General features: G+C 37.8%; 2 protein-coding genes across 2 annotated transcripts in view; both read right to left on the bottom strand.

Moving 5' to 3' along the window:
• The window catches only part of gosr1 (golgi SNAP receptor complex member 1), a 31,310-nt gene extending 30,238 nt beyond the window's left edge, over window positions 1-1,072 (bottom strand). Inside the window, exons 1-2 of the mRNA XM_084418351.1 lie at window positions 934-1,072; window positions 53-164 (exon numbers count right to left, since the gene is read on the bottom strand). Of these exons, the coding sequence (XP_084274477.1) occupies window positions 53-164; window positions 934-964 (143 nt within the window). The 5' untranslated portion in view covers window positions 965-1,072. The remainder of the gene's footprint in view (window positions 1-52; window positions 165-933) is intronic.
• Window positions 1,073-2,775: 1,703 nt separating this feature from the next.
• cpda (carboxypeptidase D, a) lies at window positions 2,776-22,521 on the bottom strand. Its single transcript, XM_084418349.1, has 21 exons — window positions 21,780-22,521; window positions 20,655-20,902; window positions 15,989-16,131; window positions 15,721-15,890; window positions 14,160-14,539; window positions 13,872-14,063; window positions 12,330-12,497; window positions 12,138-12,247; window positions 11,918-12,023; window positions 11,552-11,694; window positions 11,291-11,460; window positions 10,310-10,612; window positions 8,500-8,695; window positions 7,262-7,397; window positions 7,035-7,181; window positions 6,830-6,928; window positions 6,580-6,644; window positions 5,433-5,564; window positions 5,156-5,341; window positions 4,656-4,758; window positions 2,776-4,549 (listed from the first exon to the last, which is right to left on the bottom strand). The coding sequence occupies exons 1-21, from the start codon at window positions 22,409-22,411 to the stop codon at window positions 4,323-4,325; spliced, it is 4,056 nt and encodes a 1,351-aa protein (XP_084274475.1). The 5' UTR covers window positions 22,412-22,521; the 3' UTR covers window positions 2,776-4,322.
• Window positions 22,522-24,364: the final 1,843 nt, after the last annotated feature.

Below are 24,364 nucleotides of genomic sequence, written 5' to 3'. Positions count from 1 at the left end.
TATCTAGAAAACATCACAATTCTTTGAATGAGCTACTACAGCAACGTCCCACCTGTCCCCTCTACGACCGTCCCGAGAGCTGCTGTAACTGGTGCACAGCTTGCTGAAAGACACCAGCTTCAGGTCCAGCTCGTTCTCCAGCTGCCTCGCCTGCTTCCGCAGGTCTGTCAATGTGCAAAAAAAGTCAAGATTATGACATTCAGTGAATGATGTCAGTGGTAATATACATTCATATTCATAAAGTGTAAGACTATAAAATGACAACACACATCAATCAATATGCACTTGCATTACCTTACGTTTACACTAGATGACAAAATAATATTAGAAAATGCAATAGAATTGCACACAACATTTCTCTAAGAACGTCATTTGGTAGTTAGTTACTTATATTTACATATGACAAAAGATTCATATCAGTCTACCTGGTCCTTTTTTACATTGTCTGTTAACTGTCTACAGTGTCTGTCTGCTGTAATGTGTTTTAGGTATCACAGGCAGAAAATGAAGCCCAAAAGTGCTGTCTAGGAAGGCAGCTTACTAGATTTTGAAACACAGCCTATTAGTTTATTTAGTTTTAGTGTCAAAGCTTGTTTCAGCTTCATATACAAACAGTTCTGTAACTTTTCTGACAGATTACATAAGTTCGTGGAACATTAAGTAAGATGAACTGAAAGACATCAGACAAATGTTTAGATTTAGATGAATGAAAGATGTCTCGCTCTATTCCTCAGGTTTTCAGGCTAATCAAAAGCACTGACGTTTCTGCGGTCTAGCGAGCTAATGCTAACGGCGATAGTTAGTGTGGTAACCTGGCTGCGTTTCCATGAAAACGTTACCAAAGACTCTTCAGAACCATGAATTCGCGTGAGCTGTCACAAAGCGCAATAAAGCTTTTGGTCAAGGGGAATTTGTGACGCTTTGCCACCTCACCTTCCCAATAGTTGCTGTTTCCTCCTGCCATCTTTGTTGTTGCACGTCATCCGCGGTGGTGCTGGCAGAGGCGGAGACTACTAGAGCAAGAGCATTTCAACACACTCTGCGCTGCGCTCCGTCGTCACAGCGCCACCACAGGGATTGCAGAAGATTCGCACTCTCCTTTAGCATTCCTCAGAAATTTCTCATTAATGCAATTATCTAATCAACCAATCACATGGCAGCTGCTTCAATGCTTTTAGGGGTGTGGTCCTGGTCAAGACAATCTCCTGAACTCCAAACTGAATGTCAGAATGGGAAAGAAAGGTGATTTAAGCAATTTTGAGCGTGGCATGGTTGTTGGTGCCAGACAGGCCGGCCTGAGTATTTCACAATCTGCTCAGTTACTGGGATTTTCACGCACAACCATTTCTAGGGTTTACAAAGAATGGTGTGAAAAGGGAAAAACATCCAGTATGCGGCAGTCCTGTGGGCGAAAATGCCTTGTTGATGCTAGAGGTCTGAGGAGAATGGGCCGACTGATTCAAGCTGATAGAAGAGCAACTTTGACTGAAATAACCACTCGTTACAACCGAGGTATGCAGCAAAGCATTTGTGAAGCCACAACACGCACAACCTTGAGGCGGATGGGCTACAACAGCAGAAGACCCCACCGGGTACCACTCATCTCCACTACAAATAGGAAAAAGAGGCTACAATTTGCACGAGCTCACCAAAATTGGACAGTTGAAGACTGGAAAAATGTTGCCTGGTCTGATGAGTCTCGATTTCTGTGGAGACATTCAGATGGTAGAGTCAGAATTTGGCGTAAACAGAATGAGAACATGGATCCATCATGCCTTGTTACCACTGTGCAGGCTGGTGGTGGTGGTGTAATGGTGTGGGGGATGTTTTCTTGGCACACTTTAGGCCCCTTAGTGCCAATTGGGCATCGTTTAAATGCCACGGCCTACCTGAGCATTGTTTCTGACCATGTCCATCCCTTTATGACCACCATGTACCCATCCTCTGATGGCTACTTCCAGCAGGATAATGCACCATGTCACAAAGCTCGAATCATTTCAAATTGGTTTCTTGAACATGACAATGAGTTCACTGTACTAAAATGGCCCCCACAGTCACCAGATCTCAACCCAATAGAGCATCTTTGGGATGTGGTGGAACGGGAGCTTCGTGCCCTGGATGTGCATCCCACAAATCTCCATCAACTGCAAGATGCTATCCTATCAATATAGGCCAACATTTCTAAAGAATGCTTTCAGCACCTTGTTGAATCAATGCCACGTAGAATTAAGGCAGTTCTGAAGGCGAAAGGGGGTCAAAGGGTCAGTCCTTTAGGTGAGTGTACATAATATATATAAAAAATATATAATACTACATCTAGATGTAGTCTTATACTTTTTTCATATTTTTATTTTTATATTTTTATTCCTAGAATTGTATCACTATGTTTCTTGTTGTATTTGTGTATGTGCACTGGAAGCTTCAGTACCAAGAAAAATTCCTTGTGTGCAAGCACACTTGGCAATAAAGCTCTTTCTGATTCTGATAGTTTTTCATTCTTAATCCTACTTTAAATGTAATCCTACATTTTCTATCTATTCTCTTGTGTAATGTATGTATGTATAAGCTCCTGGAAACTACAGCAAATTCCTTTTGTGTTTGTGCACACTTGAGATTAGATGACAAAATAATCTTAGGATAATAGCCTAGTAAATATGAGTTTCCATGTTCTTCTTTTTTTTTTATAGTTGAAAAATGCATAGCTACTACAGTACCATAAAAATACTGCATAACTGCATTAAAACCTGATCATATTAAAGAAAAGCACATGAAATATTCAGAACAAAGTTTCATCTTTATTTACATCTCATTTAATTACACACCATTCGAAACACTGACGACGCCGTCGCAACGTACTGTATGCTGGGCATGAACAGGTTTATTTGTGCAGTTCTTTCACTCTCGAAAGGAATTGCACTTGTGTAATTTAAATATAGTTGGCAACAATTCGATATGTACAATCATTGTTGTATAAAAAAGAAAGAAAAATAAACATCAGCACAAACATAGAAAAGTTAGACATATTTGTTCAAAGTCAAACACACCCAGACATTTACATTCAAGCATGACAATCAACATCAAGCCAAATTTAATTAAGATTTTGTTGGTAATGGGATCAGCAACTAATTAAATCATAGAAATAATTCTCCCACTTATTAACATTTGCCCTGTATGAATGATCAATCTGGCACAGAATGATATGAATTATACATAAAAACCTGAATCTTCCATTGAATTTTAATAGGGTGTTCGTTGCTTTTTTCTTTTAAAAGCACGAGCAAACCACACCACTCCTCATTCTTTTTCATTAGTTTCCTGAATTGTAAATAACATTTAAATATGTCAACTACATAAATGAAGTAATGACGGCACTGCTTATTCTGATCTTTCTGGGATGAATGAGAGTGGGTGAACAAAATAAATATATTCATTGGATGGATCTTAAAACAAAAATAAATAATTTTTTTCTTTTGTTAAAAATGAACAAAATAGGGACAGCATTTTCAAGAGTGCACATGAAGACAAAATAATACAGACACACTGACTAAACACTATCATGTCCGAGTGGAGTTATTATTAAAAGTTCCACCATATCCCCACAATATCAAAAAAGAGAAATGGGAAGGCAGTAAATGAGCGTGAGTATGAGTTTGTCTGCTATGTATCGAATGAGTCACCTTTATGACAAATGTGCAATGGTAGAGAGAAAAAGCTTAAATGTAAATATCTACATTTAGTATGTTCAAAACCCTCACGGTCTGAGACGTTTAATGCGGCTGTTGAAATCTGTTACACATACTTGCATGAAATACCGTACTAATTGGATGAATAACGGCATAATGTAAAATATTTGGGCCATTTATGACAGCGCTGTATGACAGCAGTCTGTTAATCATAAGCCAATGAAGCCAATGAGCGAACCAGAGTCTCAAACCAAACGATTCCGGACTTTGACACGGGTCCACAGAAAAAAGGGGAACAAAATTCCATTTACACTACAAAACTGTCATCCTCACAACTGCAGCGTCCATGCAATCTCAATTCTAACAAGGCACAGTGTTTCATAATCCTGTTGAGATGGATTCTAGCTGTTCGATTTCCTTTATAAAGGGTAGAGGACCAGTATTACACAGACCCGGAAAACTAAGCAGGCTGGTTGAGAGCAGTGGTCAAGTTGCATACACTACGATTTCATCTGGGCATTAAAGTGCATCCCACAGTGATTCTCGGGATTTAGATGGTTTGGACTATAATGCTGCTGGCCGTTGAGCGCCCTCTACGGGCCCTGCAGGCAGTGGACAGATTTAGAGGATGAGAAGGTCTTAAAGTTTGTTGGTGTATAGCGTATCCTCGTCACTTTCGCTCTCATCCTGAAATTCGTGGCTCAGGAGAGACTTTTTGGAGCCCATAGACATGAGGCGGATCTCATCGTCATAGTCGTCCCGGTGCTGCCGTAGCCGATGGAATCCGTCCTTTTGTCTGTTCGACTTTGCTGAGCAGACGCACCAGATGATGCAGGCTGTCACGACCAGGGCCGTCATTGCGGCAGCTGTGGGATTGAGAGTAAAGAAAAAGACAGCCATTGAAAATGTGCATATTAACTAAGTATTTTTTTTTTAAATGGCCTCATGCCGTGAGCGATTTGATCTGCCTACCTGCACTTGCCACGACTAATTCTCTTGGCAGGCCAAATATATCGTTCTCCATGTCAAATTCAATAATAATGGAACTTGCTGCTTCAAAAGGTGACACAGACACCTGAAAAGACCACAGGAACAGTGAAAAAAATGTATGCATAGATAGCGTTTCTCATTTAAAACGTATAGTATATTATTAGACAATAAAAATGAATTTTAATTACACCATCTTATATATATATAAATATAAAATATATATTATATATAAATATTATATATATAAAATAATAAAATAAAATGTATGGTATCTTATTAGACAATTCAATTATCTCCATTATTATACTGCATTGTATATTATAGAGTTTGGTTAATTTAAACTAAATATTCTGTATAATAAATATATTAAAAAAAAAATTTAATAAAAAAAACATAAGGCAAACAAAATAAATCAACACACACACAAAACAAACAAAAAGAAAACAAAAAAACAGACCAACACAGCAAAAATCAACACTCACCTTCTGGGATTGCTGCTGGTAGCCGTCAGCCACCGCTTCAATGCTGTGTAAACCGGGGGCCAGAAGAGCGTGGAAATATCCTCCCTCACCCGTGAAGACTCGGACACCACCATTCAATACTATTATAGCACCCACGATGGGCTTACCGTTCTTATCCTTGACCACTCCACGAACCCCTTTGTGTACCTAGAACAGAAGAACCAGCTTCAGCAAGGACTAGCTGAGATTCAGCGGAGGGCGATGAACAGAGAGGCAGAGAGGACAACAACAGACTGACCTCAACCAGCATGCTCAGAAGAGACTTCCTGTTCTCGGCCCAAAGCGTGGGCAGCATTTCAGCCGGTGGGAACAGGCAGCAGCTGGTGTAGACCGTCATCTCAGGACAGTGACCAAAGTCCACACTGAAGTCCTACAGCATGGAAAGAAAGTAATCGGAGAGTCAGGGAAATTACTGAGGAATTAAGATTTTGAAAATTACTGTATGTTAGTGATGACCCAAAAATGGGGTTCTGGTCCGTTCTGATTGGATTGCAGAGAGCAGTGAAAAAAGCAATGCTAAGTGCAAAACATTCATTTAGAATAGCAAAACGCTTCTCGTATATTTTGTTCTTGACATCCAAATCTGTGTGTCCAATCAAACTTTATGGTTTGCTTGCTTGGTATAAGCTAGCCATATTAGACGGATAGTTTTGTTTAGAATTTAACCTGTCTACCATTCAAAAGCTTGGGGTCAGTAAGATTTTATTTAATAAAATGCATTTTTGCAAAATACAGTAAATCCATTTATAATGTAACAAAATATAAAAATGTTCAAATAAATGCTGTTCTTTTGAACTTTATATTCATCAAAGAATCCTAAAAAAACTGTCATAATTTCCACAAAAATGTTTTTAACTGCATAATAAAAAATGTTTCTTGAGCAACAAATCAGTATATTAGAATGATTTCTGAAGGATCATGTAACACTGAAGACTGGAGTATTACTGATTTGCCAACACAGAACTAAATTACATATCAAAATATTTTGAAATAGAAAACATTTATTTAGAATGGCAATAATATTTCACTTTATTACAGTTTTTACTGTATTTTGATCAATACTACTTATACTTATACAATACTACTTAATATACTACTAAAACATCTTACCAACCCCAACGTTTTGAATGGTAGTCTACACAAAGTAAGAGGAAATCCATAATACAATAAACAGATTAATTTGCAACTAGGACAAATATGGTTTGTGAAGACAAAAAGGTTTTATGTGGTGAATTATTGGCTGCTGACATTTCATATTAATAATTGTTAAAAAAAAAATTGCATATTTTTAAAAGTGTTTATAATAATATAAATACATTTTTAGTAATAAGTTTTAGTACATTGCTAGGTTCTGAAGCAAAACCAGTTTTCAGTTTGTAAACTACCTTCATGCTTCCCATGTGACTGTGCCACTCTGCTGCTCGAAGGACACCCTCAGGAATGTTGCCCACTGGGGGAGACAAGGAGAAAGACTGGAATAATTTATAACATCAACCTAAAAATGGTTCATCTACCTATAAATTTAACAGAGCAGAGGCTCTGAAATTGCTCACTGAGCATGCTGAGCATTTTCTTTTTACTAAAGAGATAAACCGTTGTTTTAAAAACTTGAAGTATGAAAGGAAATCAGCATACGTTGGCTGCTGTTTGGACATCCAGTATTGCCCAAGTGCATTGTAGGATGGTTTTTTGCATACACGGTAGCCAAATATCTCAGCGTTTCATCATTTTCAACTGTAATTAAGAAGGAAGGGGAAAAAAACAAAAAGAAATAAACGAATCAGAACACAGATGCAATAAATGTGTAATTTCATACAGCAGAGGATGAGTCAAAACATACCAGATTGCACTGGTTTGTCATATGGGTAGGTGACCAAAACAGAGCCTCCATCCAGAGCCACAGAGAGAGAGAAGCCCCTTTCCTGAATCAGATCCATCACAGCGCGCGTCTCTGGCTGAGGATCTGCAGCACGCTGAGAAGCATTCCCTACAGAAGGACACACAAACAGTCAGCCGTCTTGTAGACTAAGCAGTGGACTGTAAGGTATAATTTGAATGCCATCCCACCGAAGAAGTCACTGTCAAGGTCCTTGCCGTGAACATTGGTCATGCCAACAGTGGAGGTGCAGTTTTTCTCTTTCGCCAGCTCACGTCCATCTGGGTTGATGCTGGGCAGGATAACAATTCTGGTCTCATTTATGAGCTAAAGACAGAGGGGGCATGTGAGGTACAGATTAACCTTCATGTACTTACATTTAAAGGATTATTCTGTTTGGTTTCAATAAAATTGACTTGGCTTGGAACGATTTCATTGATAAATAAGGTAAGCTTTTGCAGTAATTTTCTGTGGTAATCAATAACACCAATGCTGTCGATAAGCACAGAAAATGAATTTGACTTGTACTTGGGGTGAAATCTACTTAAAATGAGACTTACAATAGAAGTCTATAGGATAAGCATGGTATATGTGGTTTTTTTTGGTATCATAAGTGATACATCAGGCTTTTATATGCAATGAGATATGCAATGACAATAAAACTATCAAATCAAATTATGGCTCATATAGTATGATATATTATATTATCATAGAATATGGAGATCATACTCAAGAAGGGGAGGATATACAGTCTATTTTTCCAAAAAGTAAGATGAAGTTCTGATAGCTTGTGATGTAAATGAATGAGATCTTTATAACAGTAGACTTGTCACTCTATACCTCCCAATAATATGCCTTAGTAAGATGATATTTAAATGCTTAGTTTTATGATTAGAGCTCTGAAGTCTTTAATTGTGGGTGTCAGAACATATAATGAAATGAAATACAAGATATTCTTACACTTTACAGGATGCTTTTACAATTATACTAAAAGGCCTTTTACTTGCTAAAAAGTATGAAGGACCAATCAGACGATAGAAGGCATGTAGCAGATTGTTTACAACAGGTTTTTCAGCAGAGTTTTGATCATATTGATAATTTAGAGATTTGCTTATCAAACATGATACAGCAGGCTTTATTAGGGTACATTTTATAGATAGTTTAACTTGTATTTAACCCAAAGCATTTCTTATTGCTTAAACTGTTCAAATATGCCCAGTGGAACTGAGGCGATCTTTTAAACTGCTTCCTTCATCTTGGCGTGCGTTTCCAAAAAGTATCCTTAGCCAACTATGGACGCAAGTTCCGTTGAATTGCGTTGGTAGCGATGGAACCTGCGACTATAGTTGGCTTTGGGAAACGCACCCCGGGTTAGGAGGATCCTCTGATTATACTGTGACCATCAAGGGCATCAAGAAAAGCAACTCACCTTGGTGATGGCTGCGTTCTTTCCGTAGTTAATACAGAGACTGGCAGCAAACTCCAGAAGCAGCTCTGTGCCCACTGGAGCGTTACCATGGATACCTGCCACAAACCGGATCTTGGGCTCTGATGGTTCTTGGACTTTAGGGTTGTTGGAGATCTCCAGAGCCCAGATAGTTCTGAACTCCACACTCTGACCAAGACTTCATAGGGGGGAAAATATTTATCACATCACTGCAATTGTTTGACGCAACAAAATGTTTTACTTCAGTTACATATTTTAATCCATTATAAACTATTATAAACTGACACAAACTGTTACAAACCAAATGCTGAAATTACCATTGGACCTACAGTACCATTCAAAAGTATGGGGTTGGTAAGCTTTTATAATGTTTTTGAAAGAAGTCTATAATGCTCATCGAGGCTGCATTTATTTGATTGAAAATACAGTAAAAACAGTAATATTGTGAAATAAAATAAGATATAAAATTTAAAATAACTGTTTTCTATTTTAATATATTTTAAAATGTTTTTTATTCATGTGACACTAAGCTGAATTTTCAGCATCATTACTCCAGTTTTCAGTGTCACATGATCCTTCAGAAATCATTCTAATATGATGATTTGGTGCTTAAGAAACATTTCTTATTATTCATTTTGAAAACAGTTGTGCTGCTTACTATTGTTATGAAAAGCATGAAATATAGATTTTTAGATGAAAGATCAAAAGAACAGCATTTATTTGAAATATAAATAAATTATATATATATATATTATTTATTTGATAATTTTTTTGTGACTTTTTTACGGTCACTTTTTATCTATTAAAGCTGCATTCAGTAACTTCGGGATTTCTTCGCTGTATTGTCACTTTTTGCTCGCAGGTTTCTCTCTAGAGCTCCCCCCACAGCTTCGGAATAGATATTTGACAACACTGTTGTAAAAACTCGTTGGCTATTCTCAGACACCAGAGGCTAGCAGATCAACGACATCAAAGCAGATGGGATATTCTTTAAAACGTCTTCTTCATTCGGGTTCGAACAGCGTGAGGGAGCGCAATAATGACGGCATTTTAGCAGATTTATTTTGGCCGTAAAGCAATTGTTTACATCGCGAGACCTGATATCACGCGAGACTTCCTGACGCGGCGGCCGGTGGCCCGCCGCCCCAAAGTTGCAAGTGCGTATTTTCCGCTCACGGGCACCAGGGGGGTGCGAAACGACCACCATTCAACCCGAAATAAGTAATATAACCATTCCAATGACTCCGAAGCTGTTCAGTTAAGGTAAAAAAGTTACTTAGTTCACCTTTAAATGCATCGTTGCTAAATAAAAGTATTAATCTCTTTCACAAAAAAAAAATAATAATAATAATTACTGACCCCAAACTTTTGAACGGTAATCTACTTACCTCTTCTCAGGTCTTTTTTTTTTTTTACACTTTGTGACCTTAAACTTGGTTCAGCACAAACTGTAATTTTCAAAAATTAAGCTAACTAAGCTAAAGTTCACACAGTAACTTCATTGTGTACTGAATGCAGAGACATTAATCTCTCTCATTCCCAAAGAATCGCCCTTCGGGGTTTATAGTCACAGAAACACACAGGATTCGGTTCAGGCATGTCTGCAGAGATCAGATAAACTGACTCATGCTTTTGCTCAATTTAACAGGTGTTCTCTGAAGGGAAAGGCATGGCACACGTGTGAATAACAGCTCTCCAGAGAACTTGTGTTTAAGGTCCCTCATGATCACGGAGTTTGTAAACACTGAATCCAACGTGCCAAATGTCTGTGAGATGCATAAGAGAGCTGTACCTGTGGAGTGAGGTAATCTCCGGGAAGTTCAGGGTGAGGCCGCGCAGGAACTCGGAAACTTCGCTGTACCGTCGATAACGGAAGCTGCTCTGGGTGGGAGTGTCCTTGATCAGCTTGTCTAGACCGGATTCTCCTGACAGCAGCTTGATGAGGCTCTGGAACTCCTTCACACTGGGATCCAGAATTAAGGTTGAGCCTTCTGTGTTCTGTCCAGTTGAGTAACTGTGAATCCGGGTCAATGTGAAATTAACAATCTCCACTCCTTCCTTAGGCACGCTGACATAGGTGCTAACTGAGGAGTAGCTAAAAAGATGGAAAGAGAGAATGTCAGTAATTTACAGTCTTAATGCCAATTCACAACGCACAGACAAACGCCAACAAACACGTTTGTTGGGTTTTGACGGATCAGTGTGTTACCCCTGTTGGCGTCTGTCTGGGGTATTTTTCACCCGACTGAACATGTTCAATCAGAGTTTGTCGGTGTCTGTTGGGGCAGTGTGAACATGACAGTTATTTTTCATATTGTTTGTTGGTGTTTGTTGGCGTTTGTCTGTGCGCTGTGAATCGGCCTTTATGCAAAAAGAAAAATATTAAATAAATACCCATGATGCTAAATAACTCTTTAGGGCTGTTACAAATTAAATAAAAAATAAATAAATAAGTGAACACATATATAAATACAATGATTATTTATCTAAACTAATTGTAAATAATTGAATATCAACATTTGCTGAGAAAGTCTCCACATATTAAAATAATTCAAAGCTATTACATTATTGTTGCAGGTAAGTACAATTAATATACATTACAAAAAGTGGCTTAATAAGTCAATATATAGTTACCGTATTCTAGTTACAAATATTTGTATATGTTTATAACTAAACAAAAGCAGATCACAACCTGTAAGCTTCCATATGTTTGGAAAAAATTGCTATCTTTTAGTTTGGTGCCACAGTTAGTGCAGAAAATTCATGAAAGTACCCTTGGGCAGAGACATTCAGAAGGTATTTTCCTGGGACGAGTAAGCGCCAGTAGTCTCCTGCGATGTTGGATGTGATGGAGTGATTGATCTGGTCCACAGTGATGGTCGCATTGGGGATGCCAGATCCATCTTTGCTGTCGATCACCATTCCTTTAATCCCACGGTGGACCTGAACATCCAACAAATAATTTTATAAGGTGTGTGGCAGAATAGAGAAGGAAAAAAATATATATGAGAAAGAAACAGCCAGACTGTTTGACCTGATGGATGAACTGCAGAAGTGATTTGCGGTTTTGTTCCCAGTACTTTGGCAGGTCTATCGCTGGTGGGTATTTGTAACAGCCCAGTTCAATGGTCACCTCAAAGCAGTTAGTGTTGACGTAGTTCCAATCCTGCATCCCTCCTGAGGGAAAAAGCACATAATGCACATAGTTTATATTTACTTCTTATTAAAGCACTTTTTAATTTTATACAACTTTTTTCTGGATATTATTTTAGGATGTCAATATCAACAAAAGGCCGTCTGTCCATTTGTCAAGTGTCTGTCAGTATGTCAACATTCAAAATTTTGTCTTGAACTTTCCTTTTCTAGTTATTAATTTCCCCCACCACAATCTAGTGCTCACCGTGGACATTGTACCATGCAGCGCCATTGGTGATGCCATCTTGAAAGTATTCTTTGTACGGATGCAGCTCCTTACAGGGGTGACCGTCATGCATTTGAGCGTTTTCCTGAAATAAATAAATAAAGAGAATGTTTTACTGGCCATTGATTTAACTTTTAATGATTAAATATTCTTAACGACGTCATTTGATTTTACAGAAAAAAGAAAGCTAGATATTCACCTGAGAGTAAGCGAGAGCCAACATCCTGAACACGGCATCATCTGAGGACTTGCTGTATTCGACAACATCTTCTAGATTATCGTCAAATGGATAGTTCACCACCAGAGAGCCTGATAGGGGTTTATCTCGAGGTTATCCGTCTGTGTTTGGCATGCTTCCAATCAAACAGAACTATCATAAATTAGGACCTACCTCCATGAAGGTTGGCAGACAACACAAAAGGGTAGCTCTTTGCCCAGTTCATAACAGCAATGGTCTCTGGCTGTCTGGGATCTGTGATGAGGTTGAACCGGTCCGGAAAGTTACGGTTCAGGTCATAGTTGTTAGAGTTGTTGCGTCCCTGGATGCCATCGATATCTCCTGCACAAAAGAGAATGTTTTTGTTACGGTTCCATCTTCCTGCAGTTACTATGCTGCTCCAACACAGAGAGAAAAAAAAAGTATACTAAAAAATAATAAATGTAATAATAATAATAATAATAATAATAACTTATTAATAATAATATTATTATTAAAAATATGTTGCCATTCTGTTCTCATTGTTATTATGTTGCTTCCACACAGACAGAAACAAATAATAATAATAATAATAATAATAATAATACACACTATTATTTTCATTACATAAATAATAACATTAATAATATATTTATTATTATTCAACACAGTTTGAGACTAACCATTTTTTATATTGGTACAAATAGAATTATGAAAAAAGACAGATGCATTTAACTGTTTCCTCGCCAGTGTGTGTGTGTTTTTTTTAAGTGGCCAGCCACTGCCAGCATTTTTGATCATTTTCATAAACTTTTCATGGTCATGTTATATGAATATCTGAACATGAAGCCTCTGCTTTTAAACAAAAAAAGCTTAATACATTCTTTTTTATCATCACTTGAATGTGGGTGAGTTTAATAAATAAAAAAAGCAACATTTTGAGCAAAAACCTGAGAAAATCACATTTTGGTCAAAGACTACATCCAGATCGGATTCAGAAAGATGATCAAAACATAGATGGAGAAGATCAAGTCCATCAACACCCCTAATGCTTCACAGTCCTATAGGTCGACATTTCATTAAAGTCCGCGTGAACCGGAAGTTGCAAACGACTTTTCTCCAGTGCTGTGACGTATTTCCCAGTGAAAAGGAATATTGAATAGAGGGCAGGGTTTTACTCTAGTGCTCCTCCTCTCCATCTCTCGCTCATTACAGACTAACGATTTGAGGGGAGTGGTTAAGCGTTTCTCAACCCAAGCCGTCAAGCATACGTCATCAGGGAAGGTCCTCCAATGCAGAGGGGAGGGGCATTTCAGATTTTGATTAAAGATTACGAAGCCAAAACATTTCTTTCCGTGTTTTAACTTGCACGGATTAATTGTTCACCACAAGACTAGTAATATGCGCTAACAAAGTAAATAGGGTCCATTTTGATTTCAGTTGGACTTTAAGTAACATTAGGCAGTTTTAATTTATATGCTGTTTAATGTTGATGATCGCGTTATTTTACATATGCATCTGCTTACATATGAGATCGCTTGTTTCTGCTTCTTTTCTGCCTGTGTTTTGATTCAAAGATTCTGTACTCTTTCAGAAGATTTGTCATAGCGCTCCCTACCATATAACAGTGAAAACACGGATAGCGAATTTTTTTGTCAATGGCGGGGAAGCGTTTTCTCTCAAATTACGAAAATTTCCGTCAATAGGGGTTTCTCAGAGTTGACAAGAAGACCTTACCCTCTTGGGACATTTCGTATCCATCTGGGTTCATTGAAGGCATGATGTGAATACGCGTGGAGTTGACGAGCTGGGTGACCTCAGGATCAGTGCCATAGTTGCGACACAGGTACTCGATGAGGTTGAGGAGCAATTCACGACCAACCACCTCATTGCCGTGCATGTTACCAATATACTTAAACTCTGGTTCACCTGGTAAGGAAAGACGGGGGTCAGTTCACTTTAGAAACGGGTTGACTTCTAAAGATGTGTGTTAATTAAAATGACATAAAAATGGGTGGGAAGTACCTAACTCATGGACACCAGGATTGTTGGAGATCTCCATGACCCACAGGAGGCGATCCTGCACAGATTTGCCGATGGAATACAGCCGTGTGATGGAGCTGTACTCAGAGCTGAATTTCTGCAGGAACAGCTCCATGTCGTTGTAGTAATGATGGCGGAAGTCCTGGGGCTGGACCGTAAGCCTGGAGCCCTGCTTTTCATCTGCTGCTGCTTTGCTGGTGCTGCTGCTGTCTGTGCTGCCGCTGTCCGCAGAGGTGTCAGAGGGGGACTCTGGGATTGATAGGGTGGTCGGATTCTCATCAGTCTCAGCCACGAGGTTGATGTTCAGCTCAGTTGCTTTTCCCTCATTCACCACCACCCCAGCCACGGACATGGGAATGTAGCTACATAAACACAAAGATCGACATAAAACACATAGAAAGAACACTTGAACGTGAAGGAGTCTCAGAGCATACTGTTAGTTGAAATAAATAACAAATAAAAGCCATTAGTAGGACTGGGTATTGATACAGATTTTCCCATTTGATTTTGATTCAATTCTATCTCAATTGATTATGGTATATTTCATGTACGTTATAATGTCCATTTTGTTTACATGTGAAACAGTCATTAAAAGTACTGACTTTCTAGGGACATTTGTTTTGGCTTCACAGGTTGCAATGAATGTTTCTGATTTGCAAAAAAAAAAGAAAAAAAGAACCAGCTCATAAGAGTCATTTGTCTGTGAATTTTGACTATATAGACCTTAGTCAGGGCAGCAGCATATTTAATTTTGGACAGGAATGAAAACGAGGCTGTGAGGGACAGAAGTACAGCGCGGTCAAAGGATTGTACTGTTGTTTAACAACAAACCAATTGTCCAGCTGATGAAACATCTTTCTGAAAAAACTTTCAGTAAACAAAAACTCCATAAAACAGTTTTGAAATTTGCGTGATCTAGGCCCTTTATACTGTGCGTGAATGTAAATGTATCCCTCACAGCCTTGTTATCATTCATGTTAAATTCAATTTGCTATCTAACCTGACTAAGGTCTATTGGTCGTGCTTTGGTTAACTAAACATTTTTTTTTTCATAAGAGTCATTTGTTTGTGAATCGGACTACACTGATTGTTTTTGATTGACTAAAAACAATGAGCTCATAAGAGTCACTTGTGTGTGAATCTGACTACATTGGTCATGTTGTATGTTTTTGATTTATTAAAAAGAACCGGTTCATACAAGTCATTTTTTGAATTAGACTGGTTGACTGCAACTATTATCATTTTTAATATTAATTTTATAAATTAACAACAGGGCCCAAACTATGCAGTTCAGCAGAAAGCAGTGATATCTGAAGGACAGGCAACGCTGTACATTTTCACACAGCAACTGAACAATGGCACAATATGTTTTTTTAAGATATCAATATTGGGATGTAGATGCTAGAACAGAAATTCAATAATTTTACTCGGCCCTAGCCATCAGATATAGGAAGACCACTGATAAAGGGATTTTCCTCTGAATATTGAATGCGTATGTACAGTTTTCCTCATAAATATGCACTCCATCATATTCCATACTTACCCCGGGGCTACAGCTGTGATGGTGTAGGTGCCGGGCAGCAGCAGGCGATAGTAGTCACCAAAGCGTGCAGTGCTCACATTGTGGTTGATGCCTGCAACCATTATCACAGCATCTGCGAGAGGGGCTTCATTCTTGGCTGCTCTCACATAGCCACGCACTCCAATATGAATCTGAACACATACACAACAAGGTGGAAACTCTGAAAACGAAGCCACACTGACATTCTTGTAGGGCTCATTGTCGTTGTTAACACATCAAGTTCTCCTACCTTCTCCATGTAGGCCAGCAGGGCCTCCCGATTGTTGTCCCATTCTGTTTTGAGTTGAGATGAGGGTGGGTACTTGCAGCAGCTGAGCTCCATAGTGATTTCAAAACAGTTCCCCTTCAGGTAATTGTAATCCTGCATACCCCCTAATGAAAAGTAAGGACAAATTGTGTACCAAAGGCATGGGATGAATTGACATAGTGGGATTGTCAGTGCTTAAACTGTAAGCTTCGGCAAACACGAGGAACATCTCAATACAAAGAGTCTTTCAAAAGGTGTAATGTCAAGAATGTTTGGCCAGTTGCTAATGTTAGGAGCATGTAATATATGTAGGGGGTAGGAAATCATTCATGTAAGCCAACTTACTTTTATATCCTTGAAAAAAACAAAACAAGCTCCAACCCATTTTAAGATTGATTTCAGAGAATAAAGAGCTGACAGATATGGGTTAGAACACATATAGGTTATATTGGTCTAAGGTAGAACACACTGTCATCTAACGTTTGACGACTCCTTCAGAAACCAAACCAATGCTGATTTTTTACATGTTTTTGAAAGTCTGTTTTCTATTTTAATATATTTTAAAGTGTAATTTATCCCTGTGATGGCAATGCTGAATTTTAAGCATCATTACTCATTCTTCAGTGTCACTTGATTCTTCAGAAATCATTCTAATTTGCTGATTTGCTCAAGAGAAAAAAATCCTACTATTATCAATGTTGAAAACAGTTGGGCTGCTTAATATTTTTGTGGAAACTGTGATACTTATTTCAGGATTCTTTGATTAATAGAAAGTTCAAAAGGACAGCATATATTTAAATATAATTATTTTGTAACATTATGAATGTTTTTACTGTCACTTTTGATCAATTTAATGTGGTAGAGTCATGTTCTTTAAAGGGAACCATGGCACTGGCAACAGCAAGGTTATGGGTTCAATTCCCAGGGATAAAACATTAAAGCACTGTCGCTGTGGATCAAAATTCCTCAAAATCAGCTGAACAGGACAAACTAATGGCAATTCGAGATTGCAATAGGCACTACGCAAATATATATCTGCGTGTGTTTTTTAACAGCTAAAAAGGTCTTGATTGTGAAAGACGTGGACTTCTGCTCTTTGCAGAATTGACTTTCTCAGACGGTCAATACAAATGCAATAGTAAGAGATAGAGCCGAGTTCATGCAATGTAATTTCAAAGTAAAAAGACAGTCCACTTGCCAATCATGGCAATGCCCTGGGCAGCTATTTCCAGTCGAGCAAATTCGGAGGACAGACCAAAAATTCCACAATTGCTCGCAACACTAATCTTTCACGAAGATAACAACAACTGAAACTGTATTTTTCCCAGTTAGTCCGGCTTATTCATGCAGTCTAGAGCAAGCCTAACATTACCTAACAAGTCAAATGAGTCTTGTAATTATAGGTATGTGAGGTCAAATGTCTCTGCCCCATGTTTTCTGTCTTTCTATAATATGTGACACTGTATGCTACCAGTCTAGCATGTTTTTAAAGGTGGCAGAAGCCCAGTTACTCTATTTGTCAGCATACATCCTTATTAACAGTTATTCTGACTTCAACAGTTAGACAGAAAACAAACATATATGAGGGCATCCTGATTAGTCCCAGAAGAGAGATCCTGTTTTAGCACAGGATTATTTGTTAAAGGGGTGGTATAATGCCCTTTTCACAAGATGTAAAATAAATCTCTGATGTCCCCAAAGTGTGTATTTGAAGTTTCAGCTCAAAATTCCCCACAGATATTTTTATATAGCATGTTAAAATTGTCACTTTTTGAGGGTGAGCAAAAATGCACAGTTTTTGTGCCTGTCCCTTTAAATGCAAATGAGCTGCTGCTCCCGGCACAGGGGGCGGAGCTTCAAGAGCTTGTGTCCTTTTACCTCACACAGACATGCACTGAAAATTTCAAAAACTTTTAGCCTTTTATGTTCAAACCGGAGTTGGAAAAATGGAGAGACTCAAGAAGAAGTGACAACATGTAGACAACATTTCTGAATGGTTAGGCTAGTTGATGAATTTATGTAGCTTATGTGTAGTTATCTTCTAGCCACTGATTAGCATATTCTGTCTTGATAATCTATAAATCGTGTTCCGGGGGCGGGGTTTATTTCAATTTGAGGGTCAGTGGTGTCACTAACCAGGGAGGAAGCTTGTGTAGTCCCCAAGCAGCAACCTCCCTGTCTCTCTCTTGAAACCAACACGGAAGTGAATTAAACGGCAATTCATCGACTGGCCACTTGAGGCTGGATGCAGAAGTGAGTCAAATCTGTATCTCCCCCATGTTAAAATGGGGGGGGGGTGAATTTTTTTATAACTCATCCGTTTAAATTATATTAAGCCTTAAAATTTCTGCAGAATTAAGGCTGTCCAATTTAGAGTGACGGGTGGATTCCCGCTGCTGTGGTCATTAGTCATCATTAGCCGTTTGTCTGCTGTCTGTTAGCCGCCACGTTACCTCAGTTCATTGTCTGACTGTAAAAATAAATAAATTCGGGAGTGACGCGCTGCCAAGATGGCGACGGTCGGCCACGCCCACTTTAGGCTTCAAAACCGGTCTTCAGAAACCTACGGGTGACGTCACGGACACTACGTCCATATTTTTTTACAGTCTATGGTAGTCCCTTACCAGCCGTTTGTTGTAGTTCTTAAAAAGCAATTTCTTTAAAACTAAATATCTCCCTTTGCTTTGAACTTTGAGCATCGTAACTTTGCAGAGCTTGTTTATGCTCAAACAGCAACATTACACACTAACTGAAGTTAGAAAAAATAAATCATAATCAACCACCCCTTTAATACAACTAAGAAAAGAATAGGGTCAACTTTCTTATTAAACTATACTTCACTCTGGGCTGCCAAAACAGAGTGTAGACAGCGTATTAATGTTGCCTGGGTCCTATGTTCAAAGCATCTTATGTTCCTAGGGCTAACCTTATGTTTATGGTGCCCTAACCCTAACCAACCCTGGGAACATAAGACCATTTGTCATGTGTTCATTAATTGCAATTTAAATCTGAGGAACATAGGACCCTGAGAAGAACAAAGGAATGACTGCCTAGATAAAGCTGGAGTTTGTCATAAAATGATTGAATATTAACTTTAAAAACGCAGCTGGTGGTCTGTAGATCTTCAAACTGTGTTGGGTACAATCTTAGAAACAGGATTCAGGTCATTGAACAGACTTTGAGACTGGTTTCTATGGTAGAATACCAGTTTCTAAGCAAAGACAAAACAAAAAGACAAAACTAAATAAATATATACACACAAATAAAAAACTTTTACGAGGAAAACCAATTTGAGGCATACTACACTCACATAACTTATGCAGTGTTGTTATTAAGTAATACGATTTTAAAAAAAGTTTTCTTTTATTGAAATAAAGCTGAAATAAAATAAAATATAAATATTGGATGGAAAAACTTAAATGTGAAAAAGCTTTTTTATTTATTTTAAAAAATTCAATGTTGCCTTGAAAACAAACTGAAATAAAATAGGTTAAAGATGAATTACTAAAACTAAAACCAAAATGAAAATAAATTAAAGCTAAATAGAAATATATAAAATAAGAAAAATGACAAAAGCACATAAAATTACTAAAACTTAAACAAAAATTTATATAAAACCTAATTCAAAATATTAATAAATACTACACATGGTACTAAAATAAAACTGGTCTTATGATCACCTTATGACTTCACCTCCCTGTCAAGTGCACCAATAAAACGTTATAAGATCAACAACACACATCTTACAACAAACAACTAAAGATCAGGTGACATTTGTATAGGAATTATGCAGTGTATGAAATTTAATGTCAAAAAGGGCGTCATATTTAATTTTGGGATCTGTTATGTTGTACTTTCAAGGTGGTTTTAATGGTCTGCAATTTCTGTCACCACCTCACATGATGACCTTCGGTCCAGACATTCGGGAGAGATTAGGGGCTCACACAGGTACTCCCTTCGTAAACAGCACCAAACAAAATGCCACCGCTTTATAAAAACTGAGTGAATAACATCCAAATGCAAGAAGTGTGATTTAATCACCATTAGACTGGTTGAGCAAGTCTTGAGGTACATCATGGATCTGACCTGCAAGCTTCAAGGAACATTGTGGATCAGATTTCTTCTGTTTGACAGTGATGGTTGAGAAACTGGACTGCAGAGACTGAGGTTACAGACTTGTAAGAAAAGTAATCAGAGAACACCACAACAGTACACTTACAGTCCAGGTTTTGGATTACTTGGATTACTATTGTGTTTCTTACTAGTGCTGTTTGAGAACATTATACATATTCCCCGCCAAAAAACAAAGAAATATCGTCTCCAGCATTCCTCAATTTTAAACTTACTGAAACAATAATGCAGCTAATATTACTATGTCAACATTTGAAATATGTGACCAAATGGCGTTTGTTTACCAACTCATTATCATACTTCCCAATAGGAAATATGCAACGGAATGTTTTGAGTAAAGAAGGATGTGGGTGGAGCCAAATAAAGACTGTTCCACTGAACTTAACACAGACTACAAGAAAACTGAGGTGAAGTTAATTACTCATGAAGCTATAGCTCAGCGGGTGAAATTCAGAAAAAGAGAACAAGGAAAAGTGTGAATTAAAGCATGGCTAGGGAATAAGTGTTGCTAACGTACCTGCCACATCATACCACTTTGCTCCATTTGTGATGCCATCCTTGAAGGTCTCACTTAAGCTTCCGTCACAGTTCGGCTGTCCAGTTTTCATAACAGGGTTATTCTCTGCGTAAACCCGGGCCAAGTAACTGAAGAGAGCATCATCGGGCGATCTGCTATAGGTGCCCTCTGCCTCATGGCCTGCAGAGTCATCATAAGGATAACTGGCAACCACTGTCCCACCATGCAGATTCCCAGAGAGCACGAATCTAGAAAATACAATCAGAGAATATCAGATGAGTTATAATTAACATCTACGTCACATACACTGGATTAAGACATTACAGACATACAAAGATTAATAATAACAATAATAATTATTGTAAATATTACAAAAAAGTTGTAGAGCTGAATTAGAACAAAGTATATTTATAGAAATTGCTCGTAAAAACCAAAACAAAATATATTAATAAATTGTTTGTGATTGCTGGATTCCATAAAGATTATCATTATTATTATTGTAAATGCAATCTCTATAAAGTCTTAATCCAGTAATCACAAACAACTGGAAAAATCATCTTAATGAATTTTACTTTTTTTCTAATTCAGCTCTATAATATCTCATTTTTCTGAATAATAATTATTATTATTGTTATTATTATTATGGTAATACTTTAAAATAAGGTTTAATTTATTAACACTGGATAACTACATTAGTTAACACAAAATGACAATGAATTAAACACTTAGTCCCAAGCTAACATGAACTAATAATGGACATTTACTAACATTAAGTAACATTATTAAATACTGTAACATGTGTAATGTTCATGTATTGTAAAGTGTTACCATTACTTTGATTCAGAAAAGTGAAATATTGTAGAGTTGAGCTGAATTGGAAAACCGTACATTCATGAAAGTTTTTATAATTTGCTAGATTTTACAGGCAAAATTCCTGATTCCTGGAACACCCCAGGCTAGGAACACCCAACAGGTTGGGAAATATAGCTTAAGATGGAAGCTGTGTTTTGGAAAAGGATAGAAGTTTTTTTGGTTTTGTTTGTATTGGTTTAAGATGGTCTTTAAGTTGGATTTTCTAACAGTTCTTCTGTCAGAAAGTTGGTTTCGGTTTGCTAATGGTCTTACTTGTTCTCCAGGATCCACTTCATGACAGCAGCGCCTTCAGGGAAGTCTTCTGCTTTCACGTGTATCTCTTCAAATTGGTCTGGGAAACTTCTATTGAGGTCGATGTTTTTAGCATTATTCCGACCCTCATCTCCGCCCGTACAATCCCCCTCAATAGACTTCTCAAATCCATCAGGGTTCATACTCGGCATGATATAAATATCGGTGGTGTTGAGCAGCTCTGTGACCCGCTGATCTTCTCCGTAGTTCTCCAGCAGATACTCCAGTAGGTAGATCAGGACCTGCCGGGACACGGTCTCGTCTCCGTGCATGTTGCCCACGTACTTGAATTTGGGTTTTCCTGGTACCGTTATATCAACAGAGGGGTCCTTGGTGATTCTCATTACCCAAAGCTCCCTATTCTCCACTGATTTGCCGATGCTGATCAGATTTGCGATGTTTGCGTATCTCTGGGCGAGACTTTTAAGAAGGTCAGTAAGTTCGGTGTAATTGTAGTATTTGTTGTAAGTTTCTGCCTCCTGCTCGCCGAGAGGAGCTGAGTTGATGGAGCTGATATAAACAACTAGCAGAGATAAAACCAACAGCGGGAGTTTATGCGATGAACACAAGTTGTTTACCCTCTGTCCCGACATGTTTCCGAAGGCACCTGGACGTATACATGAAATCCTATAAATTTGTCCGCCCGGAGTCAGGTCCTTTCTTTAGCCTGACGTCGGGATATTTTTAGTATGAACTTCCTGAATCCTGGCTGCTAACGCTTTGACAAAGGGCGGAGTTTCGATGACAGCCGGAGTAGTTTCAAAATAAAAGTCACGACTACCAATTTCTGCCGTTCTGCTGTAAATGAGAACATGCCGATGTCTGAACTATTTTAATTACAGAATAGTCGATGTGTTTTTTAAGGTGTCGTTGGTTTTATTGATGGTCTATCAAGTGCACCAACCAGTCATCAACATGGACTAGTTTGTTATGTTTGTGTAAAATAGATAATTGTGGAGTTATTAATGTTTTAACGGCAACAGACGTGAGAAGCCTTTTTAGATCAGTGGCAACTTAAAAAAAAAAAGTGTATATATATATATAAAAAACACTTTCAAAATAATTCAAGACCTGGAACCTGAGACAAAATCGCACATGTAGGCCTACATCTCGGAGACGCCCATTTGATGTCTGCTTTTACATCTGCAAGATGTATTTTTTAGTGTTTGCTCATCTGCAATACGTCTCCAGGACATTTCCTGTTAGATGTCTTCAAGATGTTTAAGATTTAGAATGTATGTAAAACTGCTTTTCTAAGACGTTTATCAGATGTTTTTACACAGCAGATGGTTTACAGATTAACAGATCTTTAGCGGACATCTTACAGATGTAGGCCTACCTGTGCTATCTGCAAGGCTTAACCCCTTAGGCCTCCGTGGATTAAAATAGCAGTTCTGAAAAGGTACTAGTTCAACTTAAATTAAGTTGAAAACATGTAAACTGATATCTTTCTTACTTTAATTTCTTTCCTTAACAACTCGTTTTTATTGAAGTAGGCCTACAGATTTGTGGAATCTCAAAATCAATTCTTTTTTTTTTTTTTACTCTTCTAGTTTTGATTAATAATAAGAGGATTGAAAACAGCTTTGTCATCATTATGGCAGTAGATGGAAATAGATGGGCAACTGAGGTTCCCAAACCTTTATTTTTAATACTACGAGTGTCCATAGATTAAAACAAGTAGCTAAAATAATTAGGCCTATAATTCATTTTTCCGTTTTTAATAATCATGTAAACACCCTCTTCCAGACGTTTTAGGAGCTGTATATTCTTCAGGCATCTTACACTTTTTAAATAATGAATTTACATTTGTAGATTACTGGATAAGGATTAATAAGGATCATTTTTAAATATTTTTTTACTTAATTTCTACCCAGTAATGCCTGGCGTAACTAGAAAATTTAATATTCTTTATAAAAATACCCATGCCACTTTAAGATTTTATACAGGTCTAGAAATCACACTTTTAAAATGAGGCTATACTTCCAGGTTTTCCAAAACTGTGGGAACTCTGGTTTTCGAAGGAAAAGGGATAAATGAAATATTAAATATCTTGATTATTTAAAATCATCTTCAGACCCCCTGTCTGAGATAGAGGGCCATCTCATCACAGGGCTCTGAACAACATTCCTGTTAACCTGCACGGAGATGGAAGGTTACAATCTAGTGCACTAAATACTTTCTTTGAATGTTAGATAGGTGCGGAATCTGAATGAATACACATCATATTCAATGAAAATACAGTCCAACTTCCTTTTCCAAATTCAAAACAACATCTTCCTCCTGAAAGACCAAAGCAGAAAAATTCACCTCATAAAACATAAATTTCTCCAACTTTGCAGGGTAAACGTTTCACTACCAACCAAAGATAGGATTTTGCTTCATGTTGAAGGAAAAACACATAAAATGTAGAGATAAATGAGAAAGGAAAACATTTTGAGTGCAAAAGAGGTGGTTAAATATTTTACTTGAGGCAGTTTTATTTAAGTTAATTGTTAATTCCATGCTGTTTCATTGTAATACAGATTCTAAGTCTGTGGTTCCAG

The sequence above is a fragment of the Rutilus rutilus genome (genome assembly GCF_951802725.1).
Source record: "Rutilus rutilus genome assembly, chromosome: 9".
Classification (NCBI taxonomy): domain Eukaryota; kingdom Metazoa; phylum Chordata; class Actinopteri; order Cypriniformes; family Leuciscidae; genus Rutilus; species Rutilus rutilus.
This window is presented reverse-complemented; position numbering and strand designations above follow the sequence as displayed.